The sequence below is a fragment of the Budorcas taxicolor genome, chromosome 6 (assembly GCF_023091745.1).
Source record: "Budorcas taxicolor isolate Tak-1 chromosome 6, Takin1.1, whole genome shotgun sequence".
Lineage (NCBI taxonomy): Eukaryota > Metazoa > Chordata > Mammalia > Artiodactyla > Bovidae > Budorcas > Budorcas taxicolor.
Window position 1 is genome coordinate 115,652,725 of NC_068915.1, and position 24,410 is coordinate 115,677,134.

A 24,410-nucleotide genomic window follows, 5' to 3' on the forward strand; every position below is an offset into this window, starting at 1 on the left:
TGGCCAAACAGGGGCAGGAGTGTGGTTTCGGGACCTTCGCCTTGAGCTCTGTCCCCACAGACGACTCAAGGGAGCCCACGTGCCCCTGTGTGCCCCCCACCACAAAGCCGGCCGGGGTTGCCTCTCCAGGCCTGGCCTCTGCCTCTAGCAAATATTCCCAGAACAGGCAGCATCTCCCAAGGGCCAGGGTCGAGGGCTGGATGAGCCTGCGGTGGCAGAGCTGGGGGCCCCCAAAGAGAGCCATGACCACTCAGAAAAGAGCAAGGCCGCCCACGGGCCCCGCATCAGGTGCTAGGCACCCTCATCAGAGCCCCGGAGAGGGCAGGGATCCCCAGGAAGGAGCAGCACGTGGACGGGTGGGGGGACGGCTGGGCAGGGGTGCCAGGCCCAGGGACCCCGACTTCTGGACCAAGTCCGCACAATAGGCCGTGGTGGGGGGCCAGGGGCTGGGGGAAGCACGGCTTGGCACCGTCACTCTCTCGTCTCAAACCACAACCCAGCAGAGGCGTTCCAGGATTCACACTTCAGTTCATCATGACACTGGCAAGTTTCCACTTTTTAATTGCTTGATAAAAAAAACTCTCCAAAGTGCTGACGTGTGGCCGGGTCCACCCCCACGTTCCTGCCCCATCGCCCACGGATGTTCACTGCTGTGCACACAGCAGGCGCGGGCACCCCATGCCCCCCCACCCCCGGCAGGACAGGGCCGCTCCACCACGGGACCCTGGGAGTAAGGACAGCGGTGGTGATGCCCAGGCTTCCTTGGGGACAGGCCAGGCTCCACCCTAACCTCGCAGCCCACCCTCAGCCTGCTTCCTCGTGAGAACAGCCGGCCATCGGCGCCTGCGAGAGGCTGTCCCAAGGATCACCCGGCATGGCTGGGGAAGAGGGGGGCTCCAGGGGTTCTGCCGACCACCCCACTGTCACAGGCACCTCGGGAAAGGAGAACGTCCTCCCAAACCGCCCTGCTCGGAGCCAGACCATGCCCTCCCAGGATGCCCCTACAGGCCTGCACCCCTCCAGCACACTCTCTGCCCACTGCTGCTGGCCCCATTCTGAGCCACGGCCCCAAGCATGGAAACGCCACCTTTGTCCAGCGCATGGCTTGGCCGAGAACAACATCTCCTCCCGTCTCCCCAGGCTCCACGCCTTCCTCCGCAGCCCCGAGTCCAGACCCATTGCCCACACACACAGCCCCTGCCCACCTACACGTGCTCTGCCCACGAGCAGGACTCCTAGGAGAGGCTCCGTGTCCCCACCAGCTGCACTGACCGCAGCATCTGTTGCCTGTCTGCCTCACCCTCGACATAGCTCGGGGTTGAGGGCAGGGGATGTGGACGGCAGTCATTCCGTGCGTCCGTCCGCTGCAGTGTCCCCAGCACAAAGGGGACACCAGGCACCTCTTGCAGCATGAGATCTCACCCACCGGCCAGACACTCCCGACTCCACGTGGGGTCCAACCATGGAGCTCATTTACTGAAGTAAACCACTCGCCTCATCCCAAACATCGCCATTTCCTCATCTCTGGGTCGGGGAGGGGGTTGTCTGGCTGCAAGGATGGATGCCTAGCGCAGGGGGTCTGCCGCCCACTGAGCAAGGCCCAGACACCCCCAGAGTGACCTCGGCCATACTCTTGACCGCTCCCAGCCTCACTGATCCACAAAGCAAGGCCAGCAGCCCTCACGGGCAGAGCAGGTGTGGGACTTAGACCATCCCCCTCCCGCCGCGAGTACCCGGTGGGCTGAGCCCCAGGCAGACCAAGCTGCCCGACACTGCCACTGACCCTCCAGGGTTGGGGCTGGAACATTCCAAGCCCCTCTGCTGGGTCACTCAGAAGGGGACAGACCTGCTCTGAGATCAGAGTGAGGCCGACCCCCAGTGAATGAGGAACCCAGGGACTTCCCCAAGCCCAGCCTACCCGACCCTCTTCCCAGAAACTACGTGCATGCTCCTTGGGTCACTTCTTGGTGCACCAGACAGAGCTTGGTCCTGCCCTCGGCGGAGGGCCTGGTCCCGGTCACCGGCCCCAGGCCTCCAGGGCACAGGCGACCACCAGCCAGACCCTCTTGGAGACACATGCGTAGGTCACAGGCACCTCCGTTGGGGACACATCCCGACTCGCCAAGGCCGGGGGCAGGGGGATCTCAAAGGCAACCTCTTGTGACAGAGGGCCAAACCAGTGGATCACGGCAGGGAGCAGCCTCCGGGAACGTCCCCCCAGCGCCAAGGTGTCAGCCCCCAGGGCCCACTCATTCCCCGCCGCTTGTCTCCCGCTCCCGATGGGGAAGCTGAGGCTGAGTGGGCTGCAGCAGCGGCCGCTGCGCCACCACCACCCTCGCAGGCCACCTCACCCACCCCACACTTCCTGCCAAGCCTGGCTCCAAGGGGTGTGAGGAAGGCGAGGGGCCCGGGGCCTGCTCTCCGGACAGACGGACGGACAGAGCTCCCACAGCCTGGAGCGCAGCTGGAGGAGGCCCTGGGCTCCGGGCCGAAGGCTGGGGCACACAGCGCGGGGGTGCAGGCGCCTGCCAGCCTGCCCTCCTGATGTCAGGGTCTGTTTCTGTTTTACGCGCCCCTCCAGAGCCCAGGGGATCCGCTCAGGAGACTGTCCCAGAGCACAGGCCCCACCCTGGGGCCTGCTCGCCACTGCCACCACTAACGGGGCAGGAGGAGACAGTCAGGGCATTGTCACCTGCGAGCACACACCACACCCTTCACCCGGGGTCCACGCTGGCCTTGCCCTCCGTCTGGGGTGCCCAACTGCTGGGGAGGTGGCCACCTCTGACTCACACCCTTGTGACAACACTTCCACCCAGACACAGCGACACGTCAGCCAGCATCCACATGCCGCAGCCAAGCAAGGTCACACGGAAAGTGTCTCAGATAGGAGAGAGCTTGTGCAAAGGGCCTGGGGCTGGGGCGAGAGGAGACACACACCGTTAGAGGAAGCCAGTCCGGTCCAGAACATGCATGAGGGCCACGTGCCCAGCTGAGCGTGGAGCAGGTCTCAGACCTGCCCCAGGGTGAGCAGCCAGGCCAGGGCACCACCTCCAGCTTTGCTTCTTTGTACCGGCAACCTGGTGCAAGTCACTTCACTCCTCCCCCAAACGGGCTTGCTGATAAGAGCACCCTGAGGACCAAATGTGCCAAAGGATGCTCAAACTACTGCATAGTTGCACTCCTCTCACACGCTAGCAAAGTGACGCTCAAACTTCTCCAAGCCAGGCTTCAGCAATACGTGAACTGTGAACTTCCAGATGTTCAAGCTGGTTTTAGAAAAGGCAGACGAACCAGAGATCAAATTACCAACATCCGCTGGATCATCGAAAAGCAAGAGAGTTCCAGAAAAACATCTATTTCTGCTTTATTGACTATGCCAAAGCCTCTGACTGTGTGGATCACAATAAACTGTGGAGAATTTTGGAAGAGATGGGAATACCAGACCACCTGACCTGCCTCTTGAGAAATCTGCATGCAGGTCAGGAAGCAACAGTTAGAACTGGACATGGAACAACAGACTGGTTCCAAATAGGAAAAGGAGTGCGCCAAGGCTGTATATTGTCACCCTGCTTATTTAACTTATATGCAGAGGACATCATGAGAAACGCTGGGCTGGAAGAAGCACAAGCTGGAATCAAGATTGCTGGGAGAAATGCCAATAACCTCAGATATGCAGATGACACCACCCTTATGGCAAAAAGTGAAGAAGAACTAAAGAGCCTCTTGATGAAAGTGAAAGAGGAGAGTGAAAAAGTTGGCTTAAAGCTCAACATTCAGAAAACTAAGATCATGGCATCCGGTCCCATCACTTCATGGCAAAAAGATGGAGAAACAGTGGAAACAGTGTCAGACTTTATTTTGGGGGGGCTCCAAAATTACTGCAGATGGTGATTGCAGCCATGAAATTCAAAGACACTTACTCCTTGGAAGAAAAGTTATGACCAACCTAAACAGCATGTTAAAAAGGAGAGACATTACTTTGCCAACAAAGGTCCATCTAGTCAAGGCTATGATTTTTCCAGTGGTCATGTATGGATGTCAGAGTTGGACTATAAAAAAGGCTGCACGCCAAAGAATTGATGCTTTTGAATTGTGGTGTTAGAGAAGACTCTTGAGAGTCCCTTGGACTGCAAGGAGATCCAACCAGTCCATCCTAAAGATCAGTCCTGAATATCCATTGGAAGGACTGATGTTGAAGCTGAAGCTCCAATACTTTGGCCACCTGATGTGAAGAGCTGACTCATTGGAAAAGACCCTGATGCTGGGAAAGATTGAAGGCAGGGGGAGAAGGGGATGACAGAGGATGAGATGGTTGGATGGCATCACCAACTCAATGGACATGAGTTTGAATAAACTCTGGGAGTTGGTGATGGACAGGGAGGCCTGGTATGCTGCAGTCCATGGGGTCGCAAAGAGTCGGACGCGACTGAGCAACTCAACTGAACTGAACTGAGGACTGAAAGCAGCAACTCTCCCAGGCTCCCCCAGAGCCACCTGGCCCAGTGTTGGGCCCAGTGCTGGGCCCAGAGCCTCGGGGTGGAAGGCACCCCACTCAGCCCAGGGCGAGATGATAACAGGGGAACTCAATGAGGACACAGCGGCCAGGAAGTGCATGCTTGGTGGGGGCCAAGGAGAGAGATGGGCCCCACGGCTCCTTGCAGGAGCCAAGGCCGGAGGCTTCAGATCAGCCATGAAACAGGCTCGTCGCAGGGACAGTTCCTGTCGGCCAGTGCCAGGCCAGGGCAGTGTACGAGCCCTCCACGCTGGGAACCACCTGCCGGGGCATCCCATGCTAGACCAAGGGGGACGCTGGCCTTGACGCCAGTAGCGTCCGTTGCTTCTCTGATCTCTTTAGGCTGTCTCGTGCCTCGGTAGGCTCCCCCGGGCCACAGGACCCACACAGCTCCTGGGTACCTCGCAGCATCGCCACAGGTCAGGGAGTCAGGGTCCGGGGCGTGAGGTGCGGCCCTCACCTCGGGTCCTCTTCAAGCTCCTCTGGGTGGGGGGGTGGTCTCTGGACCAGTCACCCACCCAGGAACCTGGCTCACCATCCATCCAGCAAGGTTTTGTCTTCCCGCCCACCCTGCCACAGGCCGGAACCATTAAGGCCAAGTCCACACCACAGGGCCCTTCCCGCCTCCTTCGCTCTTCAGCACAGCTTTAACCCATTTATTTTTATCCTGTTATCCCTAATGCTAATATTTTTCATACTTTTTTTTTCCACTCTTTGATGTTGTCGGTTAACCCTCAGTCTCTTGAAGAGTGTTTTATTTTGTTGCCTCGCTTCTTCTTGGGGTCCACCTTGTATTCCTCAGCCAATTTTTAGGTTGGGCCCTCTCACTAGCTTCTTCCCGGGGTCCCTCACAGGCTGGGAGAGGGGAGCAGCTCATGATGGGGCAGGCGAGAGCCACTGCCAGGCTGGGTCTCTGCCCGGGACCGAGGCAGGGAGACGGCCAACATGTTCAGATGGAGGGAGCCAGAGAGGGAAGGGAGAGGCTGAAGAGGGAAGGAGGAGCCGGCCGGGACCCCGGGGCGGAGGCTGGGGAACCGAGAGTGCTGGTCCCCCCGGCCCAGGAACCCTGGGCTGGGCGAGGGGCGGATGACTCACCGCTGGCCTCCCTCTGAGCCCCTTGGCCTGGGCCAGCAGGGGGCCTGGCTGGCCGGGCGGTTCCCAGGAGTGCTGACACTGCCCCATTGTTCGGAGGCCCAGTGCAGGGAGGGTCTGGCCGGGGGCCCGGGTTGGCGGGAAAGGGGCCCGGTCCCTGCCCCTCCCCCTCCAGCAGCCTTGACAGACAGGACAGGAGGGTGCAGGGGCGAGGAGGGGGGTCTCCCTCCTGCACACTGTCCCTCCCCAAGCCAGGGGTCCTGCGGGATCCTGGACGCCAGCCCCTCACTCCGAGCGCGGTCCCAGCCACAGCCGGCAGGCGAGTCTCGGGTTCAAGGCCCTCACCCTGCTGGTGCTCCAGCAGGACGGCCTGCCCTGACCGCCGCCCGCTGTCCCCACCCTGCTGTCAGGTCACCCTAGGACACCCCGACGGCCCAGTCAGGCCAGGGAACAGTGCCCTCAGGGGACCTCAGGGCTGGAGGAGCAGGCTTCTGCTCCCTGGGGACTCCAGACTTTGCCCTGCCTCGAGGGGTGGGCAGCTCCAGGCAAGGCCCCCAGCCACCACAGCCTTGGGCAACGTGGCCTGAGCTCTCTGTCCAGCGACCCGCCCCCGCGGACCCCTACCTCGGGTCCAGCAGCCCTGGAGAGCTCCTCAGACCCCCACAGGCCAAGTGCCCGTCCAGCCCTGTCGTCTGCCTGCAGGGCCACCACGCACGAGACAAACACTCTCCTCCAACCCTCGGCCTAACTGAGGCTCCCAGAGGTGAGGTGGCTCCTGACGGTCAGCAGAGCTCCCGAGGGCTGGCCCCGAGCCTCCTCATGGCTGGGGACCTGCCACCGCCTGGGGCAGCCTGTCCTGGGTGAGGGAGGGGCATGGCTCCGTGGTGCCACAGGGACACCCTCTCCCTCCCTGGGGAGACAGCCATGGGGGTCACTCCTCTGTGGCCAGAAGAGCCAGCAGAGAGGACTGGGCAGTGGGGGGGGGGCGGTGCTCCCCCAGGCCCAGGCCCAGGCCCACCACATCCGCTTCCCCTGGCCCCGGGGCCTCTCAGTGTGGGTCGACTTACCCGGGTCCACCAGACGTCCGCCCCCACCGCACACCGAGCTCTCCGGTGCGTCCTGCTTTTGCCCAGGCCTCCTTACGGCCACTGCCGCAGGGGGGGTACTTGTGCGTGTGTGGGAGGGAGGTCTCAAGACCCAGACTGAGCGCTGCAGACACAGAGCAGCCCTGGGCCTGGCTCCTCCTGCCTGCGTCTTCCTGCTCCCACCCCACAAAGGCCCTACCTCAGGTGCCCCAGTGACACCTCCTATGTGGTTCTCAGGGACTGCCCACTGCGAGGACGGTGCCTGCGCCCTCCCCACAGGCAGCCCTGAGCCCGGCCCTGGGGAGGGGCCCCGGGGGTCCTCCAGGCCGCGGGTGAATCAGTGTGGAGACCGCCAGCGTGCGGCTGCCCCGCCTGCTTCCCAAGGCCTTGGCCTGGAACAGCTGCCCGTGGGTGCCCGGCTGCTCGGGGAACCTCGGGCCCGGGGCAGGGCCTGCTAGGGTGGGGGGTGAGCGGGTGTCTCTTTCTCAATCCTCTTCCTTCCCCAGCGGGCCCAGCCGCTGCTGACCACAGCGCTTCACCCTCCTGCTCACATTCTCAAGATGACAGACGGCTAGTCTCGGAGAGCTCGCGTCCCTGCTGGCAAAGCTCCGCAGGCCCGTGCCAGGAACCCCAGGACGGCCGGGGAGCTCGGGGAGGGACTCCGTCCCTTGCTCCAATTTTGTACAAGTGGACGCCAGAGTGAGTGGAACTGAGGCCCCAGGAGGGCCAGAACCGGGCCTGCAGCCAGCCTGGGGCTCTCCCTCACCCTGCCCCCAGCTCGGGGACGCCTCCTCTGCACCTGCAGCTCAGGGTCTGGAGCCAGATGAGGTGGGGTCCCGGGTCTCCCGCCCCCGTCCCCGAGCAGCTCCCCTGTGAGGCCAGGAGCCAGGAGGGGGTGCCCAGTCCTGGAGCCCGCCAGGCAGCAAAGTGTCGGGCCAGGGTCCCCCGGAGTGGGGGGGATTCTAGAGAAGTCAGGAGGTAGGGGGTTGGGGTAAGGGGCTCGTGGAGTGTAGCGCATCACCCACAGGCTCCCGAGACAGGGCGGGGTACACGGTGGTGACCCCTCCCACTGCAGGCTGAGGCTCTCCCCGCAGGCGCCCTGGCCTCCGACAACAGCTGGGTGGGCCAGCAGGGAGGCCGGGGGGGCTGGCCATGGACTGCGGGGTTCCTGGGCCCCTCTACCGCATTGAGCTCACAGCATGGATCCCACCCAGCCTCCGACGGCCGCCCTACACTCCCAGCACCTTCAAGCCTCTCGTCCTGTGCGGAGGAGAGGGGGCACAGCCATTCCCTCTCTGCCCACCGCGGTCAAACCCGCCGGGGAATCACAGACCTGCCAGCCGGGGCCCCGCCCCCAGCCCGGTGGCTGCCTGGCCATCAGGGGACCCGGCGGCTCAGTGCCAGCTGCTTGCACCCCTGGGAAAAACGTCTTCCTTTTCTGACCTCAAACAGGAGCAGAGGAAGCAGCTGGAGTGAGGGAGGAGGGGGCAGGGTGAGTCTCCTGGCTCGCCTCCTTCCCCTGCACCTGTCCATGCAGGGCTCCTGGGTCCGGTGATCTGGATCCTTCTCCACCACTCTCCTACAGGGCCCCGTCTCGGGGGCTGGCTCTCTGGGACACAAAGACCAGGTCCCCCTGTGGCTGGTAGCTCAGGGGAGCTCAGCCTGACCCCAACGCTGGTCCCAATGTATGTCTCCAGGGAGGGACAGCCACAGGAAAAAGAACGCCTTTCACTTGGGGCGGGGGGCCCCGATCCCTCAGCTCAGTCTCCCGGTGTGAACCCCCCGGGGGACCCTGCATCCAGGCGGCTCGAGTGATGACAGTGGAGGGCACAGGAGCCGGAGCCCAGAGCCAGAGGCTGAGGTGGAAATGCAGAGGGGCCCCAGCAAGACCCCCGCACCGCTGCCTGCTGCGATCCGATCGGAAGCTCCCCTGCCCGGCAGCACAGGCCTCTCGGGGTGACGGGGCACCCGTGTCTCTGATGCCCAGCAGGAGCTACACATGCCTGGGCTGCAGGCCTGCTCTGCCGGGGACTTCCCTCCTCTGCGGCTGCGGCAGGTCCACGGGGGCATTGCTGGGCACGGGCACTCAGGCGGGGCCCTGTCCTTCGCCAGGAGCGGACTGAGCAGGAAAGGCAGACAGGGGAACACGGAGAGCAGCGCACGGGCTGCGGGCCTGCACCCAGCTCTGGGAGGTGGGGGCCAGGGAGGCAGCAGCGGGGGCCCCCAGACGGGCCGAGCTGCTCCCAGTCCATGCCTGGCCCAGGGCCGGGCTGGGTACACAAGGCACCTAGCATGAATGGGAGGCCCGGGGGACAGCGGCTTTCCGAGGGGGGCCCACCCCGCCCCTGCCCTCCTGCCCCAGGGTTAGGACTCGGAGTGGGGCCCTCGGGGGACTGTGGTTGCCGCCCTGGCTCCTCAGGCTTCGGGGTCAAGCCAGGGTCTACCCTGGCATCCCAGGCCCTGAGGTCAGCCCCTGACCTCCCGTCACCTTGCTGGGGGGCGGGCAGCCAGCAGTGAGGGGCAGGGGTTAGGCTGGCTCCTCCCCGGCTGGGGGCAGCGGGCAGGGGCCACCGCGGGGGTCTCTAATGCTGCAGAGGAGCGAGGCTGGATTACGACACAGAGTTGGGGAGACTGGGAGGCGGTGGATGGGCGCCCCCGCCCACGGAGCTGCAGCGTCTGCACAGGGCCGGGGGTCGGGGGAGGCCCCAGCCTGGGTCTGGGCTACATCTCCCAGGACAGGCTCCTCTGCAGCGTCTCACTTAAGTTCCCCAGGACTCCCGGAGTTAAAACTGCTTTCCCTCCCTTTCCCCAGGAAGGAGCTCAAGTCCAGAGAGGCACTCAAACAAGACACGCACACGCTGCTGCTCCACGCCCTCCTCGTCTGCCTCCTGGAAGGAGACATGCTGGCTTGGAGAAGCCGCCTCGGCGAGGTCTTCCCAGGGGCTGGCTCAGCCCCCGGCTGTGGGGGGAGCCCACCCTGGTCCCAGCACTCAGGGCGGTTACCCGTCAGCCTGGAGACTCGGGGCAGGGCCCGCCCTCCCTCTGCAGGCTCCAGCAGGCAAGACACCCACACCCCACCCGGCGGCCTGGGACGGGCGTGCTTAGCAGTGGGCCGCCCCAACCCTGGGCTCAGCCAGCACACAATAAACATCTGATTCACAAGGAAGCAAAGGGCACTTCTTGGAATCGGAACGTGGCCTCAGCGGAAGAGGTATGGACACCACGAGGGTGCCATGCCAACCCCTCAGGCCATCACCTTGGTGACGGGGCCCACACCTTTCTAGGGCAAGGGGCGCTGGGTCCCACTGTGGCTAGCCTACAGGGGCCAAGGATCAGTGAGGCCTGGGGCCAGGGGTGAGAGAAGCGCCAGGTCTCAGCGTGGTTCCTGACCTGGGGGGACAGGCAGGGGTCAACCTACAGGTGGCCCCAGAGCCGGAAGCTCAGAATCTCTGCTGTCCAGGGAGAAGGGGGACGGTGGGGAGACTCAAGTCCCGTGGGGCCCCCTCCCCACATCTGAGCACTTCACTCCCATGGTGCCTGGAGTTGGCAGGCAGCTCAGGAGCCCAGCCCCCGAGTCCTAGTCCATCCGTGTGGCCCAGAGCTGGGGCCTTCTAGCACCCAAGTCAGGAAGTGTCATTCACAAAGGAGGCGCAGGTCTCCTGGCTGCGCCAGGAGGCAGCCCCATTTCTCCTGGTATCGTCCTGCCTGCCCTCTGAGGCAGGCCCAGCGTGGGGAGCAGGGTGGCCAGGCAGAGCGGCACTGCTGGGCCTGCCTGTCTGAAGCTAGAGTCCAGAACGCTCCCCACCCCTCAGCCCCCGCCTCTGGGGCTTAGGCGGCCCACGTGTGGGACTGTCACCACCCTTGGACGACTGGTCAGGGCCACTGGAGAGTCAGAGGCCTTCTGACGACAGGCCACCTGCCTGTGGGTAGGATTTCAGAGTGTTGACCACCCCTCTACCTGCCCCCCGGGCCCCTCTGCACGGTCATCCACCCCCTCATCCATACTCTCACCACGTCCGACACACACCAGCCGCTCCGGTCAAACTGATCTGCCACCCCCAGCACTACCAGCCTCTGGCTCGGTCTGTTCCTACCTTCACGGCTGCCCTCATGACTCAGACAGTCCTCCTTCTGACGGCAAATACTTTCTTCACCGGCCACCTGCCACTCACCTCCCTTGGCCAGGCTGCCTGGCGCTGCCTAGAGAACCACGTATGTGCATGCCCAGGCCTTACTGAGGCCACCTAACGAGCCAGCCAATAAGGGGAGGGCAGGGCCTGCCACTCATTGACCCTCGCAGTCTCCAGTAGAGCATCAAGGACGGGAACCAGGAGGACCCACGTGGCTCCCTGATCCTGGCCACTCCTAAGAGACTTGGGCCTTTGCCACGAGACCCAAGCAGCAGGGACCTGGAGCCTGCCCTTTGCCCTCGGCCTCTCCAGGCCCCACCCCTCCCAAGCAGCCACTGCCCGGCTATCCCTGCCCTCTAGCCCAGAGGGCTGCGGACAGCACCCTCACTGGCCCACAGTTGCTGGACACCAACCATGTGCCACCACCAGCCCCTGGACCTTCACAGCCACCTGTGCAATAGAAAGCGGTTCACTACCCACCTTTTACAGACGAGGAAGCCGAGGCTCAGCAGGTTGAAGCCTCCTGGCCAAGACCACACAGCTGGTAAAGAGTGGCAGCCGGATTGCCAGCCAGGACCCAGCCCCTCTGTGTGTCTCTCTGTGCCCCCCAGGCCTCCCACATGCAGGCCTGCAAGCTTGCGGGGTTCCATGTTGGGGGAAGGACATTGGGGGCTGACTCAGCACCTCACTTTCTTCTGTCCACGTGAACAGAAAGGGCCAAGGGAGGTTTGGAGTCGCCTACCCTCCTATCTCTCCCAAGCTGGCCTCCTTGGTGGGCTCCTCTCTGACTCTGCAGGCCTGAGGGGCTCCCCAAAAAGGGCAGACCCTCTGTCAGTGCCCCTTTTTCCAGATGGCTAACAGGGGTCAGTACGGGCCATCTACTCCTCTGGCCAGGGTGCACCCCAACACAGGGCACAGAGCCAACTAATAGAGTGGAACGGAGGGGAATTTGACAGAGCTCTCATCCTGGAGCCCCCATGCTGGCCCCCGGCCTGCCTGCAGTGCTGGACACGGTGGGATGAGAGCCAGGAGGTAACGGATCCCAGCCCCCTCCTCGAGTCTCAGTAGCCTGGGCCACTCATTCACTGCAGGGCTAAACATAATTCTAGAAACCTACCCTGTCTCCAGGACTTGCCCTGCCCCCTTGGCTGTCAGACTGTCCTGAAAAACTTCTACACATTTTATCATCTTCATCACAGCAGATAACATTTCCTGAGCCCCCTTTCTGCTGGGGCCTGGTTCCAGCCTCATTAGCAAGATCACATGCCCCTCGTCCATACAGAGCTCTTGTCTGAGGCCAGGGCCCTTTAGGAGTGTCTCTTTACTCAGCATGGCCACCTGGCCAGCTGGCACAGACGTCACGGGTGTTGACAGATGGGCAGACTGAGGCAGAGAGAGAGGATGTGAGGCACTGGGGCTCCAACAGGATGGAAGGAGTGGGCTCCGGGCCTGCACGCTGCTGCAGGGCCCAGGCCCAGCAACACCTCCGGTGGGAGCCACTGCCAACCCTTCACCAGGGGCAGGCGAGGCCCAGAGCAGCAGGAGAGAGCCGGGCTGCTGGGAGGGGCCCGGCCCACATGTGGAAGGAAGGCTGTCCTCAACCCCCCGCTCTCTGACACTCGCTGTTCCCCAGAATACAACTCGCAGACACCCCAGAGCCACGGGGCTATCAGTCACTCACACTTCAGTGTGAGTCAGCTCCAGCGGGCAGCTTTTCTCCACTCTGCGCTGCGCGGGCCAAGGGAACGAAAAGTTCGTAAACTCGCCGCCCGGGGCCTCCAGAAGCCGAGTCTGGTGGCTCCTGTAATAGGGACCTGCGGCGGTCCGCGAACCCCTGGGGTCTGAGGAAGCGGGGGCCCAGAGGAACGAGGGTGACGCGGAGCAGACGCGACGCCCCGGCCCCCGCTCCTAGGCCTGCAGAGCGCACCCTGCGCACCCCGAACTCGCGTGCTTCCTCGGGGAGCGTGGCGCCGGCCGCCGGGCCTGGCGCGCGCTGGAACTGACCGGCCCCCGCCCGCTCTCTGGCGAGAACCCCGGTCCCGGAGTCTCCAGCCAGCCCGGGAGACGCGATCGCGCCCCGCCCGCCTGCGCCCCGCCGCCGTGCCTTACCTGCCGAGGCTCTGCTCCCAGCCCGCGGGCCCTGCGTGCCTGCGGCGGCTCCCGGCTCGGCCGCCAGGAGCTCCCGCCCGCCGGGCAGGTAGCCACAAGCCCGGTCGGGCCAGGAACTCTGCCCGCCCCTTCTGTCTGGCCCCGCCCCGGCGCCCCGCCCCGCCCCCTCAGGCTCCTCGTCCGGTCCCTGTCCTCTCGGCCCCGCCCCTTCTGTCTGGCCCCGCCCCGGCTCGTGCCCGCCCCTTCGACATGGCCCCGCCCATGACTCGTGCCCCTTTGCTCTGGCCCCGCCCCGTCCCTGTCCTCCAGGCCCCGCCCCTCTACCTGGTCCTACCCTCACCCAGCGCCACCTCCCCAGACTCCGGGCAGGTCTACCGCCCGCCTTCACTCCCCTCCCCGCGATCTCGGCCCCTCCTCCGCTGGCTCTCCGGGCCCACCCCACCGACTCCTTTTGCCGTCTGGAGGTCTCCGCGCGCAGCTAGCGGGTCTCGGGGTTCAAGGTTGGGTGCAGGGTTGGGTGCAGGGTTTGGGTCACGACCTCAGAGCCCGGGAAACCCCCATCTTTCCCCACTTCTGGTCCCGAGGCGAGAAGGCTGCGGGGTTGGCTGCGGGTGTGGACGCCATCCCCACACCTCACACAACAGATGCGCAGTAAATGCACGTGTGTGTCCTGCCCAGGGGCCCCTCATGGCTCCACTGGGGACGGCGCTGCCCCCTCCCCCGAACCCACTGATCCTGATCCTGCAGGAGGAGGGGCAGGGCCCCGTCATGATCCCCTACCCCCAGCCCCCTCGCCCACCGGGCAGAAAAGGGCTTGCTGGGAACCGAACCTCTGGAATCTTGCCCTTGTTCCAGAAGAGTCTCGAAGGGCACTTTTCAGCCACTTCCAAGCTGGGTCACAGATCTTGTAGCGGGTCTGGACTCCCAGGATCCAGGGGTCTTGTTCCAGGATTGGGAGGCCCAGAAAACAGTAAATGTACTTCATGTTTTACCTCCTGGGAGGCTCCCAAGCAAGGCCCTTCCCCACAACCACGAGACACAAACCCAGTTTTAGACCAAGTTTACCCTGTTTAAGGGGAGAGGGCCTAGGTGAAAGGGGGCTTGTCAGATCTTGTAGGGAAAGGGGCTTTCTGGGAGGAGATGACTTCCTGAGAGGAGCCCGAAGGGGCAGTATAGGGGGTAGAGAGAGAGTGAATGTGTTCTTGGGAGAGGGAGCAAGGCCAGCAGGCTTAGGGGGGCTAGAGCCTTCCCAGGCAGGGCGGGGGTGCATGGCTCAGACACGTTGAGGTGGAGTGGGTGGGGTCCCTGGTCCCAGAGCTTAGGAAATTGTGGGCAGGGGAAGGACAGGGCCTGGCTATGGGGTAAAGGGACTGGAGCGGAGAACAGAAGGCCAGGCCGCAGAGGCTGAACCCTGTCCACAGGGGAGGCCCGGGCCTGCCCCTCTGTGCTGCGCTGGGCACCAAGGGCCAGTGTCCAGCAAGGCAGCCATGGCAGGGACTGGGCCAGATACTCCGAACCAGGCAGGGCAGGGGACAGCCAGGCACTGGATGTGGTCATACTGAGGCCGAGGTCCCTCGGAGCCTGGAGGAGGCATACCCAGGCTGTGGGGGTGCGCAGAGCTGGCAGCTGGACAGAACGTGGGCCCTGTCAGTGTCCACTTGTCCCAGAGCAGCGAACGGGTCCCGGGCCCCAGGAAGACCGACCTTGGCTGCAGAGCACGCTCGGAGTCAGAGGAGATAACTGAGTGGGGGGAAGTGGGAAAGGCCGGAACCAAGCGGCTGTGCCCACTGGGGAAGGACCAGGACCGAGGGGGGCACTGGAGAAGGACATACCCCCAAGAGGAGCAGCTGGAGGCAGGGGGAGTGTCCAGTCAGCAGGGCCTCAGTTTCTTCTGTGAGACCAGGAGGGGCCCGTCTACTGGAGAGGTGACCAGGGAGTTCTGGTGGAAGATGGGGGCAAGCAGAACTTCCCACACCCTAGCCCTTCAGGCCCCAGGGTTGACAGATACTCGCTCAGCCTGGCCCACCCTCAGGGCTGGACTCGGGCCCCAAAGACCCTGCTTGCCTGTCCGTCCCGGCCCACAGAGGCTGCCATGGAAGTGGCCGGGCTCACCGCTAGCACCCCACGTGGTCCCTCACTCCTGGAACAGGGCTTTCGGTGGAAGAGGCCGGGCAGTCCCTGACAGAGTGCTCACTGCGTCGAGGCTGGACGCACGTGCTCCCTGGTGCCTGGTCCAGCAGACCCTGCGCGGGGAACCCTGGGTACCCGAGATGCTGCTGGGAATTCCGCAGCCTGTGGCCCATGGGAGGGAAGAGGGACACACGAGCAGACTCCACCGTGCCGCCGTGTCTCGGGGCGGTTGGCTGGGGAGGGGAACAGAGCCTGGGACAGTGGAGCGAAGCCGGACGTCAGTGCCTCCAGCCAGAGCCCGGTCACAGCGCAGGGCAGGTGGGGGCTGGCTTCAGATGCCAAGCTCCAGGGAGACAGGGCAGACCAGGACGAAGAGGCCTCACTGTCAGCGTCACTGCAGACAGTGCGGACGGACCAGGTGCCCCAGAGGGTTAGCACCCAATGATGCAAGTCCACTTCAAATGGGAATGCGAGCTCAGCTGCCTCATGGAGAGAACCTGACAAGTCACATCGCCTGGTTCTTGCCCACCTCCCCAGCCCAGCCCCAGCCCCCGAGTGGGGAGGAGACCCTGGTTAGGACGCGGGGGCAGCTCGGTGCAGTCTGTCAAGTCAGGAACTGCAGACTACGGGGGGCAGAGGCAAGGAGAGCTAGGCACCCAGGGGTTCCCACTGGAGCTGGCAGGTCTGGTGTGGGTGAGGAGGAGGGTCTCATCTCTGGGGGAGGGCATGCAGGCAGGTGAGCAGAGGTGAGGCAAGGACCCCTGGCTGAGGTGTGGAGGGTCTCTGCAGAGCAAGTCCAGCCTAAAGGCACACAGGTGACCCTTGAACCAGATTCTCGGGACAATGGCCCAAGAGCTGGACCTGCCGCCTGCCACGCCCACCACTAGGGTACTGAGTTGCTGGGCAGTGCCAGAGCCCAGCACATTCAGAGGTGGCTGGGGGTGGGGAGATAGGACCCTGCTAAGACCCTGATGGGAAGGGCACGGACTGTTGCCAGTCTAGGGCTCATCGCCTTCCCAAAAGCCCCGGGTTGTACATAGCACCTGGTGAGCCCCGAGCAGGCCCAGAGTCACCACTGGCCTCTGTGCCGACTGCACACCCAGGCTCACGGCCCACGGCCCACTCACCGGCTCTCCCTGGTGCCTCTAAACATCACAGGCTTAACAGATCCGTAAGTACCTCATTTCCCAGCTTCTCCTTCTCAGTGACCACTGAGCCATGCTGGCCAGCCGTCTGTCTGGCAGTCCTGGCAGCTCTATCTGCAAAATGCACCCCGAATCCTGCGCCTTGCCCTCCCCTCATCTTCCCGGCCCCTGCCTGGCAGTGTCTGCGGTCACACCAGCAGCGTGTAACCCCATGTCCGCTCATGCCACCTCTCCGTGCTGGACCCTGAGCCCTCCCCAGGGGCACACGCCCATACCGTTCCGCCCTTCCCTCACTGTTTCCCACTCGAGGCACGCCCCGTCTCAGGGCCTCTGGGCTTCCTGCTACCTACTCCTGGATTGCTGCGACCCCAGACTCCTGTGTTTCCCTATCATGCCCTTAGACACCCCTCACTTCTGTAAGGCTGTCCTCTGCCCTCCTGCCCCTTCCCCCCACCCCGCTTTGTACCCACGCATCTTTGTACTTGCTGTGGCTGCGTCCCCAGGGCACTGGTGCCTTCCGGGCACGGAATAGATGCTCGCTAAGAGGCTGGTGAAAGAACAGACCAAGGTCTCAAGGGGCAGCCCCAAGGAAGCGGCAGGTTTAGGCAGAGCTGCCCAGCTGGCCCCCGTGTCCAGAGGCCCCTGGAAGCTTCAGCCTTCTGGCCCATCCCGGCCCCAGGGCCGACACTCAGGGTGTTCCCAGCCGCTCCTCTCCAGGCTGGCTGTGGGGTGGGGGGGGAGGCTCTGAACCCCTTGGCAGGCCGCTCCAGGCCAGGGTCAGGGCCAGGGCCAGGGCTGCGTCTATGCCACTGGACCTCTGTTGGCTCCCTCTGAACCCCAGCCCCAGCCCCAATGCTCTGTGGCACTGCCCTGCCCTGTGCAGGAGGTGGGGGTCCTGTGCCTTTGTTGGAACCAAGGGGGAGCGGCAGAGTGGGCGCCAGGACCAGAGAGGGGGGCAGTGGCGGGTGGCTCCCAGGATGCCGGAGAGCCGGGCTAGAGATGAGGCGACTCCTCCGGACTCTGAGCGAGAGCTCCTGAGCTGGTCTCCCCTCTGTGCCCCCTGCCCCACCCCGCATCACTCCTGAGACTCAGCTCAGGCTCCCCGCCCCAGGAGGCCTCTGGGTCCCCCACACTGCTGCCTGCCCGGGTGCCCATCCACCACACTGCACAGAACTCCTGTACTCTCTCACAGAGGCCCTGCATCCCCCTAGACTGGGCCCTCTCGGTCAGTGCTGGGCCCCAGCACAGGATCCTGCTTGGGGGCTGCCCTCGGTGGGTGGGGGCCAAGCTGTGGGCTTCCAGCCGGGTGGCCCACTGTGAGCCCTGAGAGGGCAGGGCCTGCATCCCCTTGCCGACCACCCTGCCCTCCTGCCCAGTGCAGGCCTGGCCTGAGAGCGTGGGTCAGCGTCCGCTGCCCGTTGGTCAGAGGGGTCCTGAGCTGGGCCTGATGACCTGGGAGGGATCTTCCGGGCAGAGGCACAGCCTGCACACAGCCTGGGGCAGGAGGAAAATGAGTCATGGGCTGTGACGCCAGCTCGAGGGCCGGCCAGTGCTCCTCATCCTGCTGCCTGCTGGGCTGAACCTTGACGAAGGTCCCCATCAGTACCCCCTGCCCGGATCAGCGGCAGCCTCCGCTCTCAGAGGGGTCTGTTTGGGTAAATTTTCTCCCCAACGGGGTCAGGCAGTCCCATTAGCAAGATCTATTTCAGAACACCAGCACCCACCCCCCACACCGTGGGTGGAGGAGGCCGGCCCACGCACACACGGGTGTTTCTATTTTTACATCCAAACACGCCTGCCCGCAGCCCCCGGTGCCTGATTTGGAACTTGAAAGCGACCTGTTCTATTCTGGGTCTGCTTCCGCCCTGGAGGTGGGGAGGAGGCGGGTGTTTGTACACAGAACCTTTCTCTGCTCGGCTCCTTCCCAAAGCCTCGGGTCCTGGCAGCCCTTGCCCGGCCCCTACCCCCACCCCCGGGCCACGTGACCTCCAGGAAGGCGCTGGGGTCGGGAAGGGGAAGCCCGCGTGAGGTTTGGGAAGGGGAAGCTGTGGCCCTCAGTATGCGAAGGCCTCACGTCACCCCCACCCCACCCCTGGGGCCTCCTGTGACCAGCCCAAGGAGGGGGCTAGCTGGCCCTTCCCCGGCCAGCAGTGGACACTGGGCTGATGGGCTGAGATGAGAGGCAGTGAGGTGGCTGCTGTGGATGTGAAGACCCCTGGACCAGAGGTGGGAGGAGGGAGGGGAAGCTTGGGCGGATCCCAGGAGGGGGCACCCCTGGGAGGACTCGGCCCTCCTAGGCCTGTCCCTGCAGGCGAGACCAGGCTCCCTGGGCAGGAGCCAGGGAGGGATTTGCCTGCCAGGTTCCCAGAACCTGCACCTGGCTGGGCCTCTCTCTCGGTTCGGGGGGGATGTCCCTAGACCTGCAGGCCCCTGCCCAGCCCAGCACCCCAGGGTACCACTCTCTCCCCACTTCCACTTGTCCATCCTCGGGAGTGGACTTTAGCTTCGACTGCCACTCCTGAGGGTCCCCCAAGCTACATTAGGCCACTTGAAGTCCCCCAGGTGCTGCCTCTGGGTCACTTCCCTATTAAATGTGCCTCCGTCTGGCCCATCAGCCCATTTTGTGAAATGCATGCTGACACCACAATGCCCTCCTGTGCTCCTGTCCACCCCCCTCCCCTGGGCTGAGCGGGAGCCTTGGGGCAGGAACCCGGACCAGCACCACGGCCGTAGCTGAGGATGGCTCTGTCCAGCCTGCTTCTGAGCCTTACCTGCAGCACCCCGCCTCTGACTGCTGACCTTGGGATGAACAGGGTCCACCCACAGCAAGCTTTTGAGCAGTGCCCAGCCAGGCTGGCCTGGGGTCGGGGGAGGAGGTGCAGCCCAAGGGGGTCCGGGAGGTCTCTGCCTCACCAGGAAGCTGGGATCGGCCTGTGAGGCGGGGCTGCACCGGGCCCAGCTTGGGGGGCGCATCCTTAACCTTTCGCTCTTGCGAAGCCATCTGGCTGCAGAGCCTGTGTGCCGCTCCCATGGAGTCACTCAGAAACACACGGCTTGCCTTTTTTTTTTTTTTTTTCTGTTTCCTGTTTCAAAAAATTAAGGGCAAAGTTGTGCCTGCTTATCTCAGCTCATTTGTCAACAGTGCTGGAATACCTGACTAATCATTGGAGAAAGAGACCCTGCTGCACGTCTTATGCCAGCATAAGTTTCAGTGAGACTACAGGCTTGAAACACAAAGGAAAAAAAACCCCAAAACATATTAAAATGAAAACGTAGATGGTTATATACTATGGAGATGGTACAGGATTTCTAGGTACAGAACCAAAGGTGAAATAATCAGCTTTTGAGTACATAAAGGCAAGAACCAGTAGATATAGTGACATACCCCAGAAGGTGACTGCCAAAAACATCATAAACAAAATTGAACGGAAAACTACAAACTGGGAAGGAATCGGGGGGAAAATGCATGCATTAACAAGGGGGTTATTTACAAGTTTCTACCGTGAGTTGAAAACGGGCACAAGTAGCAATTCATACAAAAAGAACTATATGTGACCAGTAAGAACATGTTTAAACATGTTCTGCTTCACTAGAGGTGTTGGAGAAGACTCTTGAGAGTCCCTTGGACTGCAAGGAGACCCAACCAGTCCATCCTAAAGGAAATCGGTCCTGAATATTCACTGGAACCATTGATGCTGAAGCTGAAGCTCCAATACTTTGGCCACCTGATGTGAAGAACGGACTCCTTGGAAAAGACCCTGATGCTGGGAAAGGTTGAAGGCGGGAAAAGGGGACGACAGAGGAGGAGATGGTTGGATGGCATCACTGACTCAATGGACATGAGTTTGAGCAAGCTCCGGGAGATGGCGACGGATAGGGAAGCCTGGTGTGCTGCAGTCCATGGGGTCGCAAAGGGTCAGACATGAGTGAGTGACTGAACAGCAACTTCACTAGTAATTAAATGAATACAAATGGGAAACGATACCATTTTTTGCTTTTTGAAGATAAAACTCTTTCATGGCACTTCAATGTCCAACAGCAAGTAAAAGCAGCATTTTTTTCCTACACATTCATGTATTTGATTCTCTGGTGGCTCAGTGGTAAACAATCCGTCTGCCAATGCAGGAGACACAGGTTCGATCCCTGGATCAGGAAAATCCCCCGGAGAAGGAAATGGCAACCCACTCCAGTATTCTTGCCTGGGAAATTCCAAGGACAGAGGAGCCTGGTGGGCTACAGTCCATGGGATCGCAAAAGAGTTGGACGCGACTTAGCATCTAAACAACAACAACAAAAAATAATTTGTATTCAGTCTTTCCAGGGGTGCACAAAAATGAGTCCACACTGAGCACAAATTCACATCCTGCTGATTTACTACAAGATAAAATCAGCATGTGACTCATTTATGTGGGGTTGTTGTTCTTGCTGTTTGAGGCCACCTGGCTTATAGGGTTTCATTCCCCACCAGGAGATGAAACCTGGGCCCCTGAGCAATGGAAGCATGGAACACTAACCTCTGGATCACCAGGGAATTCCCTAGGGTGTGTGTTTTAAATTTTGATTCTATTCGTTATCAGATTTATACTGACATGCATGTAATGTAAAGAGTTAGCTTGACAAACCTTCCTACAAAACATAGCAGTCCATCTCCCTTCGTTTTCCATCACAACTTTTAATTCACTTTTTGGGTTTCACCTCTGTATCCCCAATCCAGCACTTGCATCAGGACTTCCTGACCTCCAGTATCATTTTGTTCAGAGTGATGGTCGTGGCTGACATCATGATGACACTGCATGAACAGTGCTCTTGTCTGAGCCACACAACTTATAACTTTTCCTTTCTTGCTCAACTTCTCCTTTCCCCCGGAGCTAACGTCGTTTTTTTTTGGTTTTTGTTTTTGCTTAATTCTCAATACCAATTCAACTCCCAATTCAACCCCATGTCCACGTCTCCCCCAAGACATCTGTGTATCAGGTAGATTGAGTGACAGTATCTATCGCCTTGACACAGACTCTGCTTTCTCGCTGGGGCTCAGCCGAGCTCTGGGGCGGCCTCACCAACGCCCCGAGGTCCCCCTGCTGTTCTCAGCTACAGGATCCCCTGTTTCCTGCTTCCCACGCCTTCCTCTTTCTTGCTTTCCTCCCCCTGTTTGGTGGAGCTCATCAAGTAACTTCCTCAGAAAGGGTTATTTAGTCGCTAAATCGCGTCCGACTCTTCTGTGATCCCGTGGACTCGCCACCAGTCTCCTCTGTCCATGGGTTTCCCAGACAAGAGTGGGTTGTCATTTCCTTCTCCAGGGGATCTTCCCGACTTGAGGATTGAACCCGTGTCTCCTGTGTCTCCTGCGTTGGCAGGCAGATTGTTTACCGCTGAGCCGCCTGGGAAGCCCCCAGAAAGGGTGCAGGAATGTGAATTGTTTGAGGCCTTATCATTCTGAAAGTATCTCTCTTCTCCCCTCACTCTTTTTTTTCCCTTGAAACCTTAAATCCCACAACATTTTGTATTATAAAGGTGAACCCTGAATCTCGTGATGTCTTGTCAGTGGGATTTCTGGTAGCGGGCATAAGCACCAGGACCCCCAGACTTTTTGAATTGGAAGCAACAGGGATCAGCAACCAGTAGGGTCCGGTCATACTGGATGAGGGTTCGTTGATCTCCTCGGAAGCCTCATCCACACGTTTCTGATAACAGGCTACCTCGGCTTTGGAGATGGACTGGTGGGCTGCCTAAATCCGGGCTGCATGGCTGCCAGCCTTCACGGAGACATGGACGTCCCCACCAGCAGAGGCCCAGGAGCAGAAGAGGCTCCAGGAGCCTGCGCCGCAGCCTCCACGGGTCAGTCACCTCCAGGCCGGGTCACCTTGCCAAGGCTGCCACCTCGTCTGTGGTACGCTGGGCCACGGCTCAGACGGCCCTTGGGTGGCATGACTGCCGGTGTAGGGCACCATGGGCACCGCAACTGGCAAAGCTCCCCTCCCTCTGGATGGATGTAGAATCCTAGCTGCACAGAGCCCGCCGGTCCACCTCCACCCTCTATCATCGGGCTTCCCTGGCGGCTCAGCTGGTAAAGAATCCGCTTGCAGTGCAGCAGGCCCCGCTCAATTCCTGGGTCAGGAAGATCCCTTGGAGAAGGGACAGGCTACCCACTCCGGTATTCTTGGGCTTCCCTTGTGGCTCAGCTGGTAAAAAAATCCACTTGCAATGTGGGAGACCTGAGTTTGATCCCTGGGTTGGGAAGATCCCCTGGAGGAGGGCATGGCAGCCCACGCCGGTGTTCTTGCTGGGAGGAGAATAGGGCTGCCAAGAGTCTGAGCACAGCACACTGAGAGGTTTTATCCACCGCTCTCCAGCTGTGGGAAGGCTGAAGTCATTCTGATGCTGGTCCCTTGTATGTCACCTGTTGCTTCTCTCTGGACCCCTGTGTGGTGGTTTTTGGGGTTTGATATTTACTTATTTGGCTGCGCTAGGCCTTACTGGCAGCATACAAGGTCTTTTGCCTTCACTGTGGCCTGAGGGACCTTTAGCTGTGGTGCGTGGCATCTAGGTCCCTGACCGGGGATAGAAACCCAGCCCTCTGAACTGGGAGTGTGGAGGCTTAGCCACTGGACTGCCAGGGAAGCCTTTCCTCTTTGCGTCCAGGGTTCTGAAATTCTACTTGGCTGTGCGTCTACTATGCATCTATTTTCATGTTCGGATCTGGGCATTCAGTAGCTCCTTTCAGTCTGGAGACTCAGGTTTAATTTCTGTGAAAACGCCTTTTTTTTTTTTTTCTTTCTTTCTTTTTGACCTCACAACTTGTGGGATCTTAGTTTCCCAACCAGCGATTGAATCCAGGCCCTCGGCAATGAAAACATGGAATCTTAAACACTGGACTGCCAGGGAATTCCCAAATTTCTGTGATCTCTGTCCCACTGTTTCTTAGATGATTTTCTTCCTTCCAGTTCTCTTTCTAGAATTCCTTTCGAGTAGATGTCAGGTCTCCGAGCTGTGTCGTGCTTACTTGCTCAGTCATGTCCGACCCTTTTGGACTGCAGCCCGCCAGGCTCCCCCGTCTGTGGGATTCTCCAGGCAAGAACCCTGGAGTGGGTTCCCATGCCCTCCTCCAGGGGATCTTCCCAACCCACGGACTGAACCCAGGTCTCCAGCACTGCAGGAAGATTCTTTACCAGCTGAGCTACCAGGGGAGCCTCGGGTCTGTTAGGTAAGTTCTCTAATATGGTGCTTTCTTCTCTTGTTTTTTTCTTATTTTTAACTATCCCCTCCAACTCTTTGCTCTACTTTCTCCAAGATTTCCTCAACCTTATCTTCCAACTCTTCTACTGAATTTTCAATTTCTATGATGGTCTTTTTAATTCCCAAGAGCTCTTGTATTCTGTAACATTCCTTCTTCAAAGCAGCTGGTTTTTGCTTCATGAATACATAATTTTCTCTTTCCTTCCTGAGGATATTAATGAAGGTTTTGTAACAAGAGGGCAAGGGGCCGGGCACAGCTTCTGAGAGAATGGCATAGCCCAAGGACAACATGAACCGATTAGAATCAAGTGGGTCCAAGACTGCAGAAAGTCCACTTTGATTAGAACTTGAACCTCGATCAGCAAGCTAAATGACACACAGAGAGGCGCCATGACAGTTCCAAGGCACTGTCGTAAGACCACGGAGCGGGCGGCGGCCCAGTTCCTGGAAATCTCCACTCCTTCCCCAAAATAACTGAAATAATCCCCCCACTCATTAGTAGATGAAATTACCCGGTCTATAAAAACTAAAAACTACGCCAAAGCCTTTGACTGTGTGGATCAAAAAACTGGAAAATTCTTAAACAGATGGGGATACCAGACCACCTGACCTGCCTCCTGAGAAATCTGTATGCAGGTCAAGGAGCAACAGTTAGAACCAGACATGGAACAATAGACTGGTTCCAAACTGGGAAAGTAGTACATCAAGGTTGTATATTGTCACCCAGCTTATTTAACTTATATGCAGAGTACATCATTTGAAATGCCCAGATGGATGAAGTGCCAGCTGGAATCAAGATTGCTGGGAGAAATATCAATAACCTCAGATACGCAGATGACACCACCGTTATGGCAGAAAGCAAAGAGGAACTAAAGAGCCTCTTGATGAAGGTGAAACAGGAGAGTGAAAAATTGGCTTAAAGCTCAACATTCAAAAAACTAAGGTCATGGCATCCGGTCCCATCATTTCATGA

General features: G+C 60.6%; 2 protein-coding genes across 3 annotated transcripts in view; one reads left to right on the plus strand and one right to left on the minus strand.

Annotated features, from left to right (window-relative positions):
- SH3BP2 (SH3 domain binding protein 2) overlaps positions 1-13,022 on the minus strand; it is a 35,518-nt gene extending 22,496 nt beyond the window's left edge. The window contains exon 1 of one of the 2 annotated variants that reach the window (XM_052641850.1): positions 12,930-13,022. The gene's annotated coding sequence lies outside the window, so the exon portion shown is untranslated. Of the gene's footprint in view, positions 1-12,501; positions 12,525-12,929 lie in introns of those variants that run through there. The other variant, XM_052641851.1, reaches the window with a different exon arrangement.
- LOC128049565 (uncharacterized) lies at positions 875-9,845 on the plus strand. Its single transcript, XM_052641792.1, has 4 exons — positions 875-1,007; positions 6,981-7,097; positions 7,197-7,389; positions 9,503-9,845. The coding sequence occupies exons 1-4, from the start codon at positions 875-877 to the stop codon at positions 9,843-9,845; spliced, it is 786 nt and encodes a 261-aa protein (XP_052497752.1).
- Positions 13,023-24,410: the final 11,388 nt, after the last annotated feature.

Bases quoted from the DNA above. Each gene is read 5' to 3' on its own strand.
- LOC128049565 (XM_052641792.1), top strand. From the start codon at position 875: ATGGCTGGGGAAGAGGGGGGCTCCAGGGGTTCTGCCGACCACCCCACT. The intron at 1,008-6,980 runs GCCTGCACCCCT...GGCAGCCCTGAG, and splicing joins CTCCCAGGATGCCCCTACAG to CCCGGCCCTGGGGAGGGGCC. The intron at 7,098-7,196 runs GTGGGTGCCCGG...TTCCTTCCCCAG, and splicing joins TTGGCCTGGAACAGCTGCCC to CGGGCCCAGCCGCTGCTGAC.